Consider the following 15,069-nt stretch of genomic DNA (forward strand, 5'->3'; position numbering starts at 1 on the left):
CCCCCCGAGCCCCTGATGCAGCCCCCCCACTAACGAGCGGGGGTTTCCTCCCAGCAGCCCTGCCCGGCCTGGATCAGAAGAAGCGCGGCGGCCCCCGAGCATGCTGCCTGCTGACGCCCCCGCCGCCCCCGCTGTTCCCGCCGCCCTTCTTCCGAGGGGCCCGGGGCCCGGTGAGTACTGCTGACTGTCGGGGTCCTGGGCCACTCCTCCGCCCAGCCATGCCCCCTCCTTCGGGCGGGGGCTCCTCCCAGGGCTGTCCTCAGGGGCCGGCTCTCTGCACCTCCCAACAGACCTCACGCAGGAGGGAGGGAGATGCTTCCTCACCGGGAGCTGGGCTGGGAGGTTCAGCTGGCCAGCAGGCAGACAGCGAGCGAGGGTCCTGTCCACTCAGAGACACTGAGGTGAACTGATAACTTTCTGGGCTCCTGTCAGCGGCTCAGACGTGGAGTCTCCCCCTCTTGTTTTGTCTTCTCCCTAAGTGCATGTGAAATTTCCTTCTTATCCACCGTTATCCACAAGGTGACACAAAAAACAGTCCTGAGAGGGGGAATGGGACTGCGGAAAGAGAGGGGAAGGTGGGGAAAGGGAGGGGAAGGTAGGGAAAGAGCAGGAAAGGGGAAGCTGAGCTGGAAGGCATTCCAGGGGCTCTAGATGCTCGGATCTTTCCAGAGCCTCTTAGACCCATACTGTCCAATACACTAGCCTCTGGCCCCATGTGGCCTGTTCCAACTGAGATGTGTAGAGTATAAAACACACACTGAATGCCTTTATAATGACGCAAAATATCTCAGTATTTTTTTTACATTGAAATAATATTGGGGATATACTGGGTAAGATAAAACCCTCATCAAAATTAATTTCACTTATTCCCTTTTACCCTTTTTATGTGATTACCAGGACATTTAAGACGACACATTAGTGTCACATTAGTGACTCATTTTACTTCTATTGGATGGTGCTGTCCTGGATGCTGGGTAAAGGCCCCCGAGTGAGTTCCTAACTCCGTCCAGAGTGGTTCCTTTTTCTCTGTAATCCATTGAAGCCAGGCTTGTCTCAGAGCAGATGAGAGGAAGGAGACTGGGAGTGAGAGGTCGCCGTTGTGAGACGCCCACTGGGGAGTCAGGGTACGGCCGGCCTCGGGGCTGGGCTGTGGAACAGGCCTGTGTCCGGGGCTGACCCTTCTTCTGCGCCCTGGTCACACGTAGAACCTGTGTCACCTTGCCTTGAAGCTTCTCTCCCCAGACATGAAGAATCTTGTCCTGGAGCTGGAGACGGCGCAGTCCCCGTGTGTGCAGGGGTCGCTCAGCTCATCTGGGCCTCCGGGCCCCCAGGTCAGTTCCCCCCAAGGTCCTTCCCCTGAGGTCCGGGCCCCCAGGTCAGTGCACCCCAGGCCCTTCCCCTGAGGTCCGGGCCCCCAGGTCACTGCACCCTGGGCCCTTCCCCTGAGGTCCTATCACAGGGCAGGGACCCTCCCCTGTCCGCCACCCCCAGGGAAGAGTTTCCCCTCTTCAGGTGCCCTGGGGTTGTTTTCCTGTCCTGGAGGAACCACATGGTTCTTCTCCGGCCAATTCTGCTTCCCAGCCTCAGTGTGCCCATCTGCACAATGGGGATATAACTTCCCCTGCAGTACCAGATGTGGGAGGTGACCAGGTGAGCTACTGCCTAGATGGCGGTGGTTATTGTTATAGTTGTCATCAGAAAAACGCTCAGGAGAAGCGCAACTGTTAACCCACCCAGAGGGGCCTGCATGCAGGGCAGAAAACTGGGGCAACGGGGAACGTGGTGCTCTGAACTCACTTTAGCCCTAGACACGGGCCCCAGCCAGCCCGCCCCTCCCCACCAGAGCTCAGGTCAGAGTGAGGAGCAGGTCAAATGCTGATGGAAGGGTTTTCTAGACAGACAAAGGGTCCCCTCTAGAGACTGTCTCACAGACTCTTGAGCCCTCTGGCCAGCCTGGTGGAGTGGGTCCGTCGAGGAGGACGTGGGGTCTGGGCTTGCATGGGGACAGGAGAGAGGAATTCTGTCACCTCTCCTGTGGCTTTCTGTCACAGGAAGACCAAAACACACTCCTCACCCTGGGAGCAAAGCCCCACGTGGGGACCCGTATCTCCTGCAAATTGTCTCCCACAATGCCCCAGCCCACTCAGTGCAGCCTCCGTGTGTGTCCTGGGTCCTCATCCACCCGAAGTCTATGGCAGCCTTCGGGCCTTGCCTGTGGCTCTGGCTGTTTGCAATGCCCTTCCCTCTGACTGCCCCATGGCCCGCTCCTCTGTCCCTCAGAACCCAGGCGCCCACCCCCCGCCCCAGACATGCCCCTCCACCCTCCGTGACAGTAGCCGCCCCATCGCTCTCCACCCAGGGGCCAGGTTTCCTTCTCTGCTTAGTTTTCTCATGTCATCACAGTTTTATTCTTGTTCCTGGACTCTTGGGTCTCCCCGCCTCCATAAAATACAAGCTCTGTGCCTGAGGTTGGCAAGCTATGGCCAGGAGTGCAGTCCGGCATGTTTTGTAATTAAAGTTTATCGTTCTCTGGCGACTCCTTCCACTGAAGGGCAGAGTTGAGGAGTTGTGACAGAATTGCTGTATCAGAGGCAAAGCCGAAGTATTTCCCCTCTGGCTCCTTGCAGACCAGCTCTTGCGAACATGGGCATTGTCCACCTTGCCTTGTGCCCACCTGCCGGGGTCCTGCCCCCGTGGATTCAGGGAATTCGAAGGGGAGACGGCTTCGGCGATCAGGATACGATAGAATTAAAGATATAAAGAGTGGTTAAATAGGGATAGCTCAGCGAAGAAATTCAGTAAAGAAAAGAGGCTGAATAACTTGGTTTACGTGGAAAGCTAATAGAATTCCAAGACAAGGAATTTGCGCCACCTACGTAGGCCGCAGGCATCCTCCCGTTCTCCCAAAGGAGAGGAGACACTAAGGCCTCCCCGGTCAGATCTTAGAAGCCCAGGCAAAATTAGTAGGCTTGACAAGCCTCCACACTTCAGATGGGAATTCGGCCAGAAGGTGAGAGAAAAAACGACGTGGGGAGACCAAGCTTCGGTGAACAAGGCCCGCACTTTATTTTCCAAAGTAGTTTTTATACCTTAAGTTGTGCATAGAGGATAATGGGAGAAGGGGTAGAGTCAGCAGTAAGCCAGGCTTTCTTCCTGCAAACTTATCATATGCAAAAGTTTAGGTGATTTACATCATCTTCTGGCCTGGAGGCCTGTTAACATTTTATGATCCTTTCTTCAGAAAACTTATTTTTCTCTAAGGGTGATTATTCTAAAGTCAGGTGCCACGCTCTGAAAGCATTAGATGAAGTTGCATTCCTATAGGGCAAAGGTGTGTTGGGCTATAACAAGAAAAGAATTAACTCAAGGGTCCAAGGTTACAAACATTAAAGCTACTACTTACATTCCTATACACCAATTATATTAATCAGTACACTCCCAGGGACACAGTAGGTAAGGGATATGGAAACTTAGCAGCAAACATTGGCCCAATAAATGAAAACCCTTCACCAATATAATTTCTAATCAATCCACTATACTATACTAATAATCTTCTAACTGCTCAAAGGAATCTGTATTTAGAAAGTTTAGAACATCTCGTGCCTCTCATGGTTGGGAGGCTGTGAAAAATCACATGTGGCCAGAAGAACCTGTTCAGGCAGGCTAGAGAACTTCCAAAGGAGTTTGTGAACTAAAACACTCTTGTCACACCCAGGAACTTTATTAACTGGAGCTGTAAGTTAACTCTTTTTCAGAGAGAGAGAGGTGGTGGGGGACAGCCCCCCGTAAAGTCAGAGGTATAGGTGAGAGCACAAAGCAGTAAAGTAGGCAAACTTTGGTTTTGGGGGTAGATGCTCGAGAATTTCCAGGGAGACTCCTGAGGCTCAATCCCGCCTTTGCGTATGCTGAGCCTCCTTCCTCATGACCTTTGCCATGGGCGGAGTTCCTCACGCTGGCTCCCGGCACCCACCCACACCAGTACCCGGGGTGTAGTCCTGGCCCGTGTTCCTGGGGAATTTTAAAAGGTCCCCAAGAGCTTGTAATGTGCAGAAAGGCTTGGAATCCCTTGGCTGGGAAGTAGAGCTTCCCCGTAAATGTTTATTAAATGCACTGAAGGAAGCAGGACTTGGGACCCACAGTTGGCCAGAACTGCCACAGAGGCTCTGGGAAGCCTGCAGAGATGCAAAGTGGGTGCCCAAGGCTCAGCTCCCAGGGGGATTTCCATCTTCTCAGCTCCCGCGGTCTGCACCTGCAGAGAATCCACGGGATAGGAAGGGGGTCCCAGCTGCCCTGAGGCCATGGTCTCCAGCCCCACAGGAGCCTCTCTGACCTGGTGGAAGCCCACGTGGGTCCCTGGGAGGCTGTGTGGCTGGCTCCGGGGATCCCACAGCCACCTCTGTGCTCCAGAAACACAGGGCAACCCTGTACCCACACAGAGGGGGAGCCTCAGACCCACAACTGCTAGCACCTGGGAACTTGCTGGAAGCACAGAATCTCAGCCTCCCCTCCCCCCGCCCCACCCTGTCTCATCAGAACCTGCATCTTAACAAGACTCCCCAGAGGGAATCACCCTCATGTCAAAGTTTGGGAAGCCCTGAGCTAGGGACAGCATCATGGCCTGATAAATAGTTCTAGCCCATTTGAAGAAAACAGAAAAATTACTGAGGCTTGGAAAAGAAGAAAGAATGGAACTGAAACTCTCCCTCCCCCCCCGCAAACAGAAGGAGAATAAACCAAAAGCAGTGGTTCCCCAACTTTTCTGCCCATTAGAATCCCGTGGGATGCCTGTGTCCCTGGGGAATTTTAAAAGGTCCCCCAGGGGTTTCTGATGTGCAGAGAGGATCAGAATCCCTTGGCTGGAGGGGGTCGTTTGAACAAGCTTCACAGAAATCCTATTTCAGACACGCTTCACATAAGGCGTGCTCTCCTTCAGATCTTGGGGATGAAGAAGTGGGCTGGGGGTTTTGGTGGATTTCCGCTCTGCTGTCCTGGGGAGCTTGGCAGATAGCTGGCCAACTGAGGGTTTCGTAGGCACGTGTACCGAGGGCAGCTGCATCCTGCCGTGTGTATGCCAAGCTTCAGTGTGAAAGGCACAGGGCTCCCCGAGCTGGACTCAGCCCCTCTCCCTGGGCGGGCAGTGGGACAAAAATGCACTCTTCACCTGCCCACACTCTTAGCATCTTAAAACAGAAGGCTTTTGCTCTTCCTGGTACCCAGAGATCCACCATGGGAATTTCTATGTTAGCTACTCCTGCAGGCAAAGCCTGACTTTTGTCTGGTCAGGGCCTCAGGGAAACTTGGTAAGAGCAGCGGAAAAGAGGTGAGAGGTGGCGAAGCATCGTGTGTTCAGCAAATAGCCCTTCTTAAGTCTTTTGAGTTGCCTTCACCAAGCACTCAGGATGTTTGGGCCATCCGAGAATTCCAGAGAGAAAAGGAAAGTCACAGAAAGCAGGTATGTGAGCACCGCGGTAACAGTGATGCTGAAAACAGCCCAGAGAAAGCAAGAAGAGGGGTCTCAGGGAGAGGGATGGGCCTGGCCTGGATGGGGCGCAGGATCCTTCCTGCCGTGCAGGGACCCCTGAGTCTGCAGCGAGAACCGCCTACTGAGGGGCCAGGGCACCCAGGGCCCCCCGCACCCATCCTGCCTCTGGCTGATGCGGGCTTTGTTCTTTTCTTATCTTGATCGTGTAGGGCCCCCCCGGGCTTCCTGGCAAGACTGGACCAAAGGGAGAGAAGGTATGAAACACCTCTGTCTTCACCCCCACCTCCCCTGGGTAATGCCGGCCTGGTTTCTGGGGACGCCACTGAGGATTTTCTGGTTGAGATTTCGAAGCATGCACTTAGAGGGTGACGATGGGCTCCGTGGTGACTGCGGGCATGGGACCCCACCCGTTGGTCTCAGCGGGGCCCGGTGACGTGGCGGGGATGCTGTGAGCCTCCAGGGCACCTCGCCGTGTGGGCATGCCGGCTCATCAGACCTTGCCAAGCCCTCAGGTTCCAGAACTTTTCCTCCAAAGCAGTCTCTGCTTACCTGTCTTCTCCATCCACAGGGGGAGCTTGGTCGACCAGGAAGGAAGGTACAGTCCACGTTACCCTGTCAGAATTACAAGCGCAGCTGTGCTGGGCATGTGAGAGTGTGCGCCCTCGGGGGTGGGGACCGGCTGCACACCCCCGCAGCCCCGATCCCCAGGAGTTATCCTGATGAGGACGGAAGCAACCGCCTCCCTCTGCCCGCTTCTCAGTCAGGGTCTGCAGCCTGCTCCTGGTGGCATTCAGACTTCAGAAGCTGCCAAGCCTGGCCAGGTTTCCCCCAAGCCTCATCCTGCCGTCCATCAGAGAAACCCTCCAAAGCCCCAGCCAGCGGCACCAAATGACTCTCACTGTCGATTTGATTAAACTGGAATTAAGTATCAGACAAGAACGAACGGCTTTGCCTCAGGGCCCAGCTGGAATAAACGGGAGTTACCTAAGGTCGCAGGGACTCTGAATAAACCAAACACATGTTATCAAGACTCTCATTGGCATCAGGAAGGAGTCAATCAACCATTACCCACTGCGATCAGTGGGTGCAGGCACTGAAATTGTCGGTCTTGGGGATACAGAAGAAGGTTCAAGACCAAGAAAAGATGCCCATGGTTCTAAATATAAATTACTATTTCCCCAGTTATTTTATTCAAATACTTTTACTATCAATAAGAGCTTCAAACAGACCTTTGTATGACAAAGTCTCAGCCCTTTAGGACACAGATGACCACTCCAGCCATGGCCTAGTGGTTGCCTGAAGCACTGGGCTGGGAGGATTCTGGCCTCCTCTCTGTGCTCAGAACAAGGCCTGTGATTGCGTAGTGATGTCTGCCGTGGGTGAAGCAGGCAGGAGTGGGAGCTAGTGTGCCCGCCAGCACCGTGATCTCCAGGTCAGGGATGAGCCTTCCATATCCCCAGCTAGGCTAACTGAAATTAGCCAGTGGGTGCAGAGGTCAATGCAGACCCCACCTCACTGCCCCCACACTGTCTTGCAGGGCTCACTCTTCCACAGCTCCTTGGCCTCTGTTGGGTTTGCTAGACACAGAGATAGAGGTGGTCCATGCCATGTGCAAGTGAATTAATGATTAAAGCAGCTCTCTCCAGAGGAGCCTAGGGGAGGGGAGACCCAGCTCAGGCAGGGGAGGAAACCCAACGGGGGCAGGAGGGTGGTACCAGGTGACATCCAGCTTCAGCCTGAGCCACAGAGGAGCTCTGGAGTGGAATGGCAACAGAGAATTTGTCCTGCTTCATCTTGATGTAAGGGGGCTGGGCTGTTGGCTTCAGGAAGGGGTGGTACATCAATTGGTGGGCAGCCCCCAGCAAACCCACATGTGAAGGAGTGAGTTGTTATGGCAAGGAAGGCATCCTCTGGGAGGTGGGCATGCTGAGCAGGGGAAAGACTTCAAGGGAAAAGGCCCAGCCTCTGTTGCTGCTCCCCTAAACCTCATCCTCCCCTTCTATGTTGCCTCCTTGGAGAGAATATATTGGAATGCAGGGGACGTGTGGGTGGGTGATAATGGTCAAAGGACCGAGACGTTTAGAGCCCCTTCCCACCACCTTCCATTTCTTAAATGGAACAATCTCATGTGTTGATGTCATGTGATACCAAGGGTTTTAACTCCCATCTGAGAGGCCCAGCTTTCCAGGCCATGAGTCTTTGGAGGTGGGGATGAGCATCCTGGGGCCATGCTTGGGCCCATACTCCCTACCGGGCCACAGAGACAAACCTGTTTTCAGAGGGAGGGGAACAAGCCCAATAGTCCTAACTTTTGTTCTCTGTCTTTGAAGGGCAGACCCGGCCCCCCAGGAGTTCCTGGCATGCCTGGGCCTGTCGGCTGGCCCGGCCCTGAAGGCCCCAGGGGAAGTGTGGTGGCTCTCAGGGCATCAGAACTCAAGGGGAGGAGGTGGCGGCTTCCTTGTCTCCTGGCACAGTTGGCAAAACTCAACCTCCTCAAGACAGGAAGAAAGGAGAGAGCCCAAGGACCGCCCAGGGGGCCCCAAACACTTCCTCCCTTGCCTGGACCATGAGACGGCAGTCAGTCCCACAGCTGCTCCTGTGGGAGGAGAAGCAAGGGCCTGCTGCCTCCTTCCCAAGCCCTGTCCTGCTCTGTCCTGAGAGTTAGTTCATAATTCTTTGGCTCCCGGAGATGACCCCAAAGGAGCTCATGTCTGGAAGGCTGTTGGCCTGTCATACTAATTGGGCAGGGGGTGGAAGGTGAGGGCAAGGGAGTTGGGGGCTGGAACCACGGAAACCCTGCATTCCCAGGTGGATTGCTAAATGCTGGGGAAATCCCCTTCCTCAAACAGGTGAGGAGAAGCTGACATACCCACACGCATGTCTTTTTACACACTTTGGTTGTAGACTATTGCATGCAGAGGCCATGACTTAGAACTGAGCTGCAGAAGTCGGGGGTGGGTAGGGGAATGTCACTATCTGCTCTGACGCATTGGCTGCATTTATTATGAGACTAGAAAATTGTTACCAATCGTCTTAGGAAAAGTTCCAAGGATATTTTCTTAAAAATCCACTGTATATAATGCTGAACCATCCAATATGGCAGCCACCAGGCACATGTGACTATTGAGCCCTTGAAATGTGCCAAGTGCAACCGATTTAATTAATTTAAGTTTGATTTTAAGAATCTTTACTCAATTCAGTTATTTGAAAACATTTAAGTATTTTTGAGCAACTTGAGTTGAAATCTGCTTTTTTAACTATAAATTTTATGAAATCTAATACAGATCAAGTATTTTAGGTGAAAATTTAGCACCTGAATTGAGCTGTGATTTAAATGTTAAATACACAACAGATTTCAAATATTTATTGTGAAAAATCAAATGTAAAACTCTTATGGATAGTTTTTACATAGATGACATGTTTAAAATAATTGGATTCTTAAATAGTGATTAATAATTAGATTAATTAGAGTAAATTTAAAGTTTAAATTTAAAGTTAATCTCATCCGTTTCTTTTAAGGTGACTTCTAAAAATTTTTAAATTAAGTATGTGGTTCACCTTATATTTCTATTGTTTAGTGGTGGTTAAAGTTTTTTAGCAAGGCAGGTACTGAAAGTTCCAACTGTAAACCATTCTGAAGGGTAACAGATCCCATCCATGAGTCCTAGTCCCCGGCTTCCACTCAGAGGTTAATGGTCACTCTACTTGGCCGCAAACCTAGGGTAAGAGTATGTGGAAACATGTGAAAGGCCCTCCCTATGCAAACAGCAGAGCAGATGTAGCTTTTTGGAGCACATTAACCTTGTCCTTTGAGTACCCAAGTGCCTGCATGCTCTCTTCCTCACCCTTTCCCAACCCTCTCTGGGAGAAGATCAAATGTCAGTTCATTTATAACACGTGAGTGAGCATTTGGTTTGGAGAGCTGCTCTACCTTGGACAATTTCTCTCTACATTTCATGACAAATACCAGAATGAAGCCTGGAGTCTGTAGTCTTGGATCCCTGGGAGTAAACCAGGGAGCATTTGGGGTCCTCAGGTTCTCAGGCCAACCTCGATGTCCCCAGCTCCATCCTGATCTTGCCCATGCCTCTCCTGGTTCAGCTTCTCTAGGAAATGTCACTGGAGGTCTTTTTCCCCCCCTTCTTGTGATTCCCACAGGGTGAAAAAGGTGACCTGGGTCTGATGGGCTTGCCAGGGTCAAGAGGACCAATGGGCTCCAAGGTCAGTGTGTTGGTCCAGATAGATGGTTCCGGGTCTTCTGATTAAGGCTCCGGAGCAGCTGGTGTCTATAAAGTGGGGACTGGGTGACTGCTGTCATGGGCTGGGTATTATCACAGATGTTGGAGAGGCCGGTGTCAGGCTGTGCTTATCTTTACTAGCCCTCGGGGAGGTATGCCCTGGGACACGGGGCAGAGGGAGGCCGTTCCTGCTGTTCTCTTGGACAATGAGGGTCAAGCCTCTGGGCAACAAAGCAGATGGAAGCCTTTTGTATGGGCCTTTGGGGGTGGGGGTTAAGGAAAGCAATGCTCTTTTTAGGCCTGGTGTAAACACAACTCTCAGGGACATCTTTATACTCACTGCTGCAACCGTCCCCTGACCCACTCCCTAGAACGTTCAGCCCAGTGTGGAGACATATCCCACCACCCCATCCAGGGGTTCCTTCCACTCTTACACCAGACCCGGAGGTCCTACAGGGCTGACTGTCAACGTGCCTTTTGCTTTCTTTTAGGGCTACCCTGGATCCAGAGGGGAAAAGGTTCGTGCTTGTCTCTCACGGCTCCCCGGAGCCGAGTCTGGGGTCAGTGATGCGCAGAGCATGGGCCCAGGGGTCTCTTTAGTCAGTGGCTGCAGCTGCCACCTCTCGATGTTACCTGTCGTTTGTCAGTGGGCTGCGAGACAGAAGTGAGGGCCTCCGAGCCAGGACAGGCGGGTTAGGGAGGCTCTCCCAGTGGAAGTGGAAGCCCCTCACGTGGAGCAGGTAAGGGCTGGAGGTTGTGCCAGCTGCTGCGTGAACACACCTGGCAGGGGGGGCTGGGCGAAGATGGTAGAAGTGTGACTTAGGCCACGCTTCTACCACACAGCCTCGTTGTCTGTCAGAAATGGAGTAAAAAATCCAGCCACACCCTGAGGACAAATTTCCTAGAATATAGGAGAAAGTCTAGGTCCCAGAATTTTCTGTGGAGTGTCCTTTATTGATGTAAGCGGTTTGCTGCTGCTGCTGCTGCTAAGTCGCTTCAGTCGTGTCCAACTCTGTGCAACCCCATAGACGACAGCCCACCAGGCTCCCCCATCCCTGGGATTCTCTAGGCAAGAACACTGGAGTGGGTTGCCATTTCCTTCTCCAATGCATGAAAGTGAAAAGTGAAAGTGAAGTCGCTCAGTCGTGTCCGACTCTTAGCGACCCCATGGACTGCAGCCTAATTGGGCTCCTCCATCCATGGGATTTTCCAGGCAAGAGTCCTGGAGTGAGGTGCCATTGCCTTCTCCTGTAAGCGGTTTGGGGGATCCAAATAGGAGGTATCTCATAAAGAAAGCCTTCCCTGGGCATACCGAGTCTTCTAAGGAAAGTGAGGGTGCTGACCTATGGCGTTTTCAGTTAGAAATGCTCCAGTTTTTCTCCTAGGAGTCAACTCATTGACTCTCTCCTATGGTTTCCCCTTAGGGATCCAGAGGTGAAAGGGGTGACTTGGGTCCCAAAGGAGAAAAGGTAATGGGCATTTCATAGAAATGATAAACTACCACAGAAGGGACATCCCCTACCAATCCCCATCTTGTGGGCTGACTGACTGACTGGCTGGCTGCTGACTGACTGAATGACTGGCTGGCTGACTGCCTGGCTGAATGACTGAATGACTGACTGCCTGGCTGCTTACTGACTGAATGATTGACTGACTGGCTGACTGCCTGGCTGTTGACTGACTGGATGGCTGACTGGCAGCTAACTGACTGAATGACTGACTGCCTGCCTGGCTGCTGGCTGACTGCCTGGTTGCTGACTGACTGAATGATTGACTGGCTGACTGACTTGACTGGCTGACTGGCTGAGTGAATGAATGGCAGACTGGCTGAAAGACTGAAGGAATGGCAGACTGGATGACTGGCTAGCTGACTGGCTGAATGAATGAATTCCTGTCTGATTGATTGAATGGTTGACTGGCTGGCTGGCTGGCTGAATGACTGATTGACTGGATGACTGACTAGCTGGATGACTAACTGGTTGGCTGGCTGACTGCTGGGGCCTTATCTTGAAAATGGCTGACCAAGTTCTTCCTCAGCCTTTTCAAGCATTATTTCAGAAGCAGTCATTATATTTGTTTTTCTCTTCACAGGGTTTCCCAGGATTTCCTGGAATGTTGGGGCAGAAAGTAAGTACTCAGAAGCAGTAAAAATAGCCTTCAGTTACAAGTTAGATCCTCTAAGCACAGCAAAAAGAGGTCTGCCTTTCATCCATCAGGCCCGATAAGTGGGTTTCTTTGTGGAAGGTTCATGTTTGAAAGGGGCGCAAGTTGCCAAACGTATTGGTGAGACCTCCCTCCGACTCAGAGGAGGAAGGGACACCCCACCTGAGAAGAGAGATGGCTTCTCTGTGTCTCCTGTCTGTCAGGGGGCTATCAGACAATTCAAAAGCAGAAAGCTTGGGCCCCGGGACTCAGACCGAAGCTGCAGCGGCCAGTGGCCCTGATGAGGGTTCAAAGCCACTTCTGAGGCACCCAGCTCCGCACTCCTTCAGAAGGGTACAGGCACTGCCAGAGGAACGCAGAGTTGTTTTAGCAGGAGACAGCGAAAATGTTTTTTATTTGACAGTTAAATGTAATATTTATTTAAGTACTTAGTAGGATTTCATGGATATCTTGCTAGGACGAGGCTTAATAAAAAGGAGTTTATTTGGTTGACTTAAAAAGTATTCACTGAATAACAGAGTAGTGTCAGATATACTAAAAACTGTGAAAGTGGCAACTGACTGACAGATTTTTTAACTTATATTTAAGGTTAGGGTCTGGGGAAAAGAACTCAGGGGTGAAGGTGAGGGGATGTCAGACAATAAACGACCACTTAGGACAGCCACCATTGCAGTGGTGGGTCCTCGTGTTGTTGAGGCATTAACATTGGACACTTATTTTTGTCTAAGCCTCAGGGCATGATATTCTTCCAACAGGCAAGTGGGATGCTTTCTTAGAATTCTAAATTGTTTCCAAGTTCACCTTAAAATTTTATTTTCCATGCTTGAAAGAACAAGTTATATCTTTCTCCCATTGGTAGATTATATTTAAATAATTTCAGTCATCTGAAATTATTATCATTTATCACTGCCCAAAGCTGTCAAAAGCTCTGTTTCTGCTACCTACATGGAGTGTTGGGTTGAAAAGAGATTAATTATATAAGCAAATGAAAGGGAATGTTACAGAGAAAAACAATTTTATTTTAAAATACTTAGTCTAGGTTTTCATTCTGTGTATCAGAGAGCAATACACTCCTGTAAAATTAAATATGACAGCTTCTCTGCTCTGTTCCATTTGCTAGACTTTCCATAGAGAGTTCTCCTTCCCTCCCATGCCTGTTTAAGACAGAGGTAATGTGATGACCATAATTAGGTCTTCAGAGAGAAATTAGATCAAGATATTACTGGCTGCTTCCAACTGGTGAGGAGAAGGACCACACTTCCCTCAGACGATCTTTTCCAAAAAATTATGCTGTTTATGCTACTGTTTTCTCCCAGACAAGCAAGGCATCTCTCAGCCTCCTCTAAACAGCCAAGGAAAATTGTGCAAACATCTCCATAGTCGCAGAGAATCCATCCTATCCAAGCAGGCTGAAGAGCATGACGGATGGGAAAGAAACCGTAGGTTTAAGGACAGTTCTCGGTGAGGCAGGATGTTGGTAGCTTGACAAATTCATTACACTGGCTGAACCGGCAGGTAATTTCAGAGCTCTATGCTTGATCCTCACTGTGAATTGGTGTTCCCTGGAATTTTCCATTGTGTTGTACCTCCTCTGGCATCCCTGGGAGAAGTTGTCTGGGTGTTTATTGTTGTCTAAGTGGTTAGGGAAGCTCTTCACAGGCACTGGCTGCTGCCTAGCAGAAATTTTCATGGCTGCTGGTGTGGAACTTAGTTTGTGTGATGCCTTCTGGGGTGTGCAGGGGTTCCTGGGGGTAAGAAGGCTGCCCTGTGGGTTCATGAGCCAAAGAAGCCACAGGTGGGCCTGGATTCCTGGAAGAACACAGGGAAGGAGGGGATGGCCTGAGATGCAGAGACCAGTTTTACAAAAGGCTGACCTTAAACTCTCGAATTCTGCAGTTGGTGCATTTGCTTTTTAGTTGGGAATATGGCTTACATTCAGGAGAAAGGAACAGCTACCCAGTCCACTATTCTTGCCTGGAGAACCATGGACAGAGGAGCCAGGCGGGCTACAATCCATGGGGTCACACAGAGTTGGGCATGACTGACGTGACTTAGCACACACGCATGGCTTATGTTGCTTTCCATGCCATTTATAATAATTGTATTAAGAATTTGAACACATGTCTGGAACATCTGTCCCACAAAGTGTTTCTCCCTGAATCAAATGGAAGTAAGATGGAATGGCAACCAGTTTTTTGCTGAAGAATAGGAATGTATGTTGGAAAAGGCAGTGGCTCAGTTCAGTTCAGTCTCTCAGTCGTGTTTGACTCTGTGACCACATGGACTGCAGCACACCAGGTCTCCCTGTCCATCACCAACTACCAGAGTTTACCCAAACCCGTGTCCATTGAGTTGGTGATGCCATCCAACCATCTCATCCTCTGTCATCCCCTTCTCCTCTCACCTTCAATCTTTCCCAGCATCAGGGTCTTTTTCAATGAGTCAGTTCTTAGCATCAGGTGGCCAAAGTATTGGAGTGGGAGTGAAGGTTAGGGTTAGGGGCTACTCATTCCAGTATTCCTGCCTGGAGAATCTCATGTAGAGAGGAGCCTGGTGGGCCATAGGCCATGTGGTCACAAAGAGTCGGACACAACTGAGCGACTAAGCACACACAGCAGAGGGATGCAGCTAACACGGCAGAAGCTTCCCAAAGATGACAGCTGTCAAAACTGTGTCCGATTATTCAAAAACCCCAGAGATTTGAATTTATGCTAAAAACACAACATAAAATTTCAACTAAGAAAGAGAGCATTTCCCCCGACGGTGTCCCAGGCACAGACACAGGGGACTCAAATGCAGATACCTCCCACCCTGGCCGCTCGGGCTGGGGACTTGGGAACCAAACCGTGTGCTGCCCAGCCTCCGAGTCTCTCAGATGATAACCCCACCCGGGGTAATCTGCTCCTTCCCCTCCTCTTCCGTGAAGAAACTCTTTCCCTCTCACACGACCCTATAGCTCCCCCAACCTCCTGAAGCAGCCTGCCTAGAATAGAGTGACGGAGGAGATGGCCCATGCAGGGGGCAGATAGACCTGGAGTTCTGCCAGAGCCTCGAGCCCCACCCCTCTCTTGCTTCTCTTTCTTCTTTCCAGGGAGAAATGGGGCCGAAGGGCGAGCCTGGGCTGGCTGGCCACCGGGGGCCCACAGGCAGACCAGGGGAACGAGGCAAGCAGGGATGGATCCCAGG

The 15,069-nt window shown here is 51.3% G+C and overlaps 1 protein-coding gene across 1 annotated transcript in view; it reads left to right on the forward strand.

Moving 5' to 3' along the window:
* COLQ (collagen-like tail subunit (single strand of homotrimer) of asymmetric acetylcholinesterase) overlaps positions 1 to 15,069 on the forward strand; it is a 42,426-nt gene that overhangs the window by 7,911 nt on the left and 19,446 nt on the right. Inside the window, exons 2-11 of the mRNA XM_010856732.1 lie at positions 58 to 170; positions 1,230 to 1,331; positions 5,692 to 5,736; positions 6,051 to 6,077; positions 7,813 to 7,890; positions 9,641 to 9,703; positions 10,212 to 10,238; positions 11,145 to 11,189; positions 11,812 to 11,847; positions 14,975 to 15,055. Of these exons, the coding sequence (XP_010855034.1) occupies positions 58 to 170; positions 1,230 to 1,331; positions 5,692 to 5,736; positions 6,051 to 6,077; positions 7,813 to 7,890; positions 9,641 to 9,703; positions 10,212 to 10,238; positions 11,145 to 11,189; positions 11,812 to 11,847; positions 14,975 to 15,055 (617 nt within the window). The remainder of the gene's footprint in view (positions 1 to 57; positions 171 to 1,229; positions 1,332 to 5,691; positions 5,737 to 6,050; positions 6,078 to 7,812; positions 7,891 to 9,640; positions 9,704 to 10,211; positions 10,239 to 11,144; positions 11,190 to 11,811; positions 11,848 to 14,974; positions 15,056 to 15,069) is intronic.

Source organism: Bison bison, unplaced genomic scaffold, assembly GCF_000754665.1.
Source record: "Bison bison bison isolate TAMUID 2011002044 unplaced genomic scaffold, Bison_UMD1.0 scf7180017864374, whole genome shotgun sequence".
Lineage (NCBI taxonomy): Eukaryota > Metazoa > Chordata > Mammalia > Artiodactyla > Bovidae > Bison > Bison bison.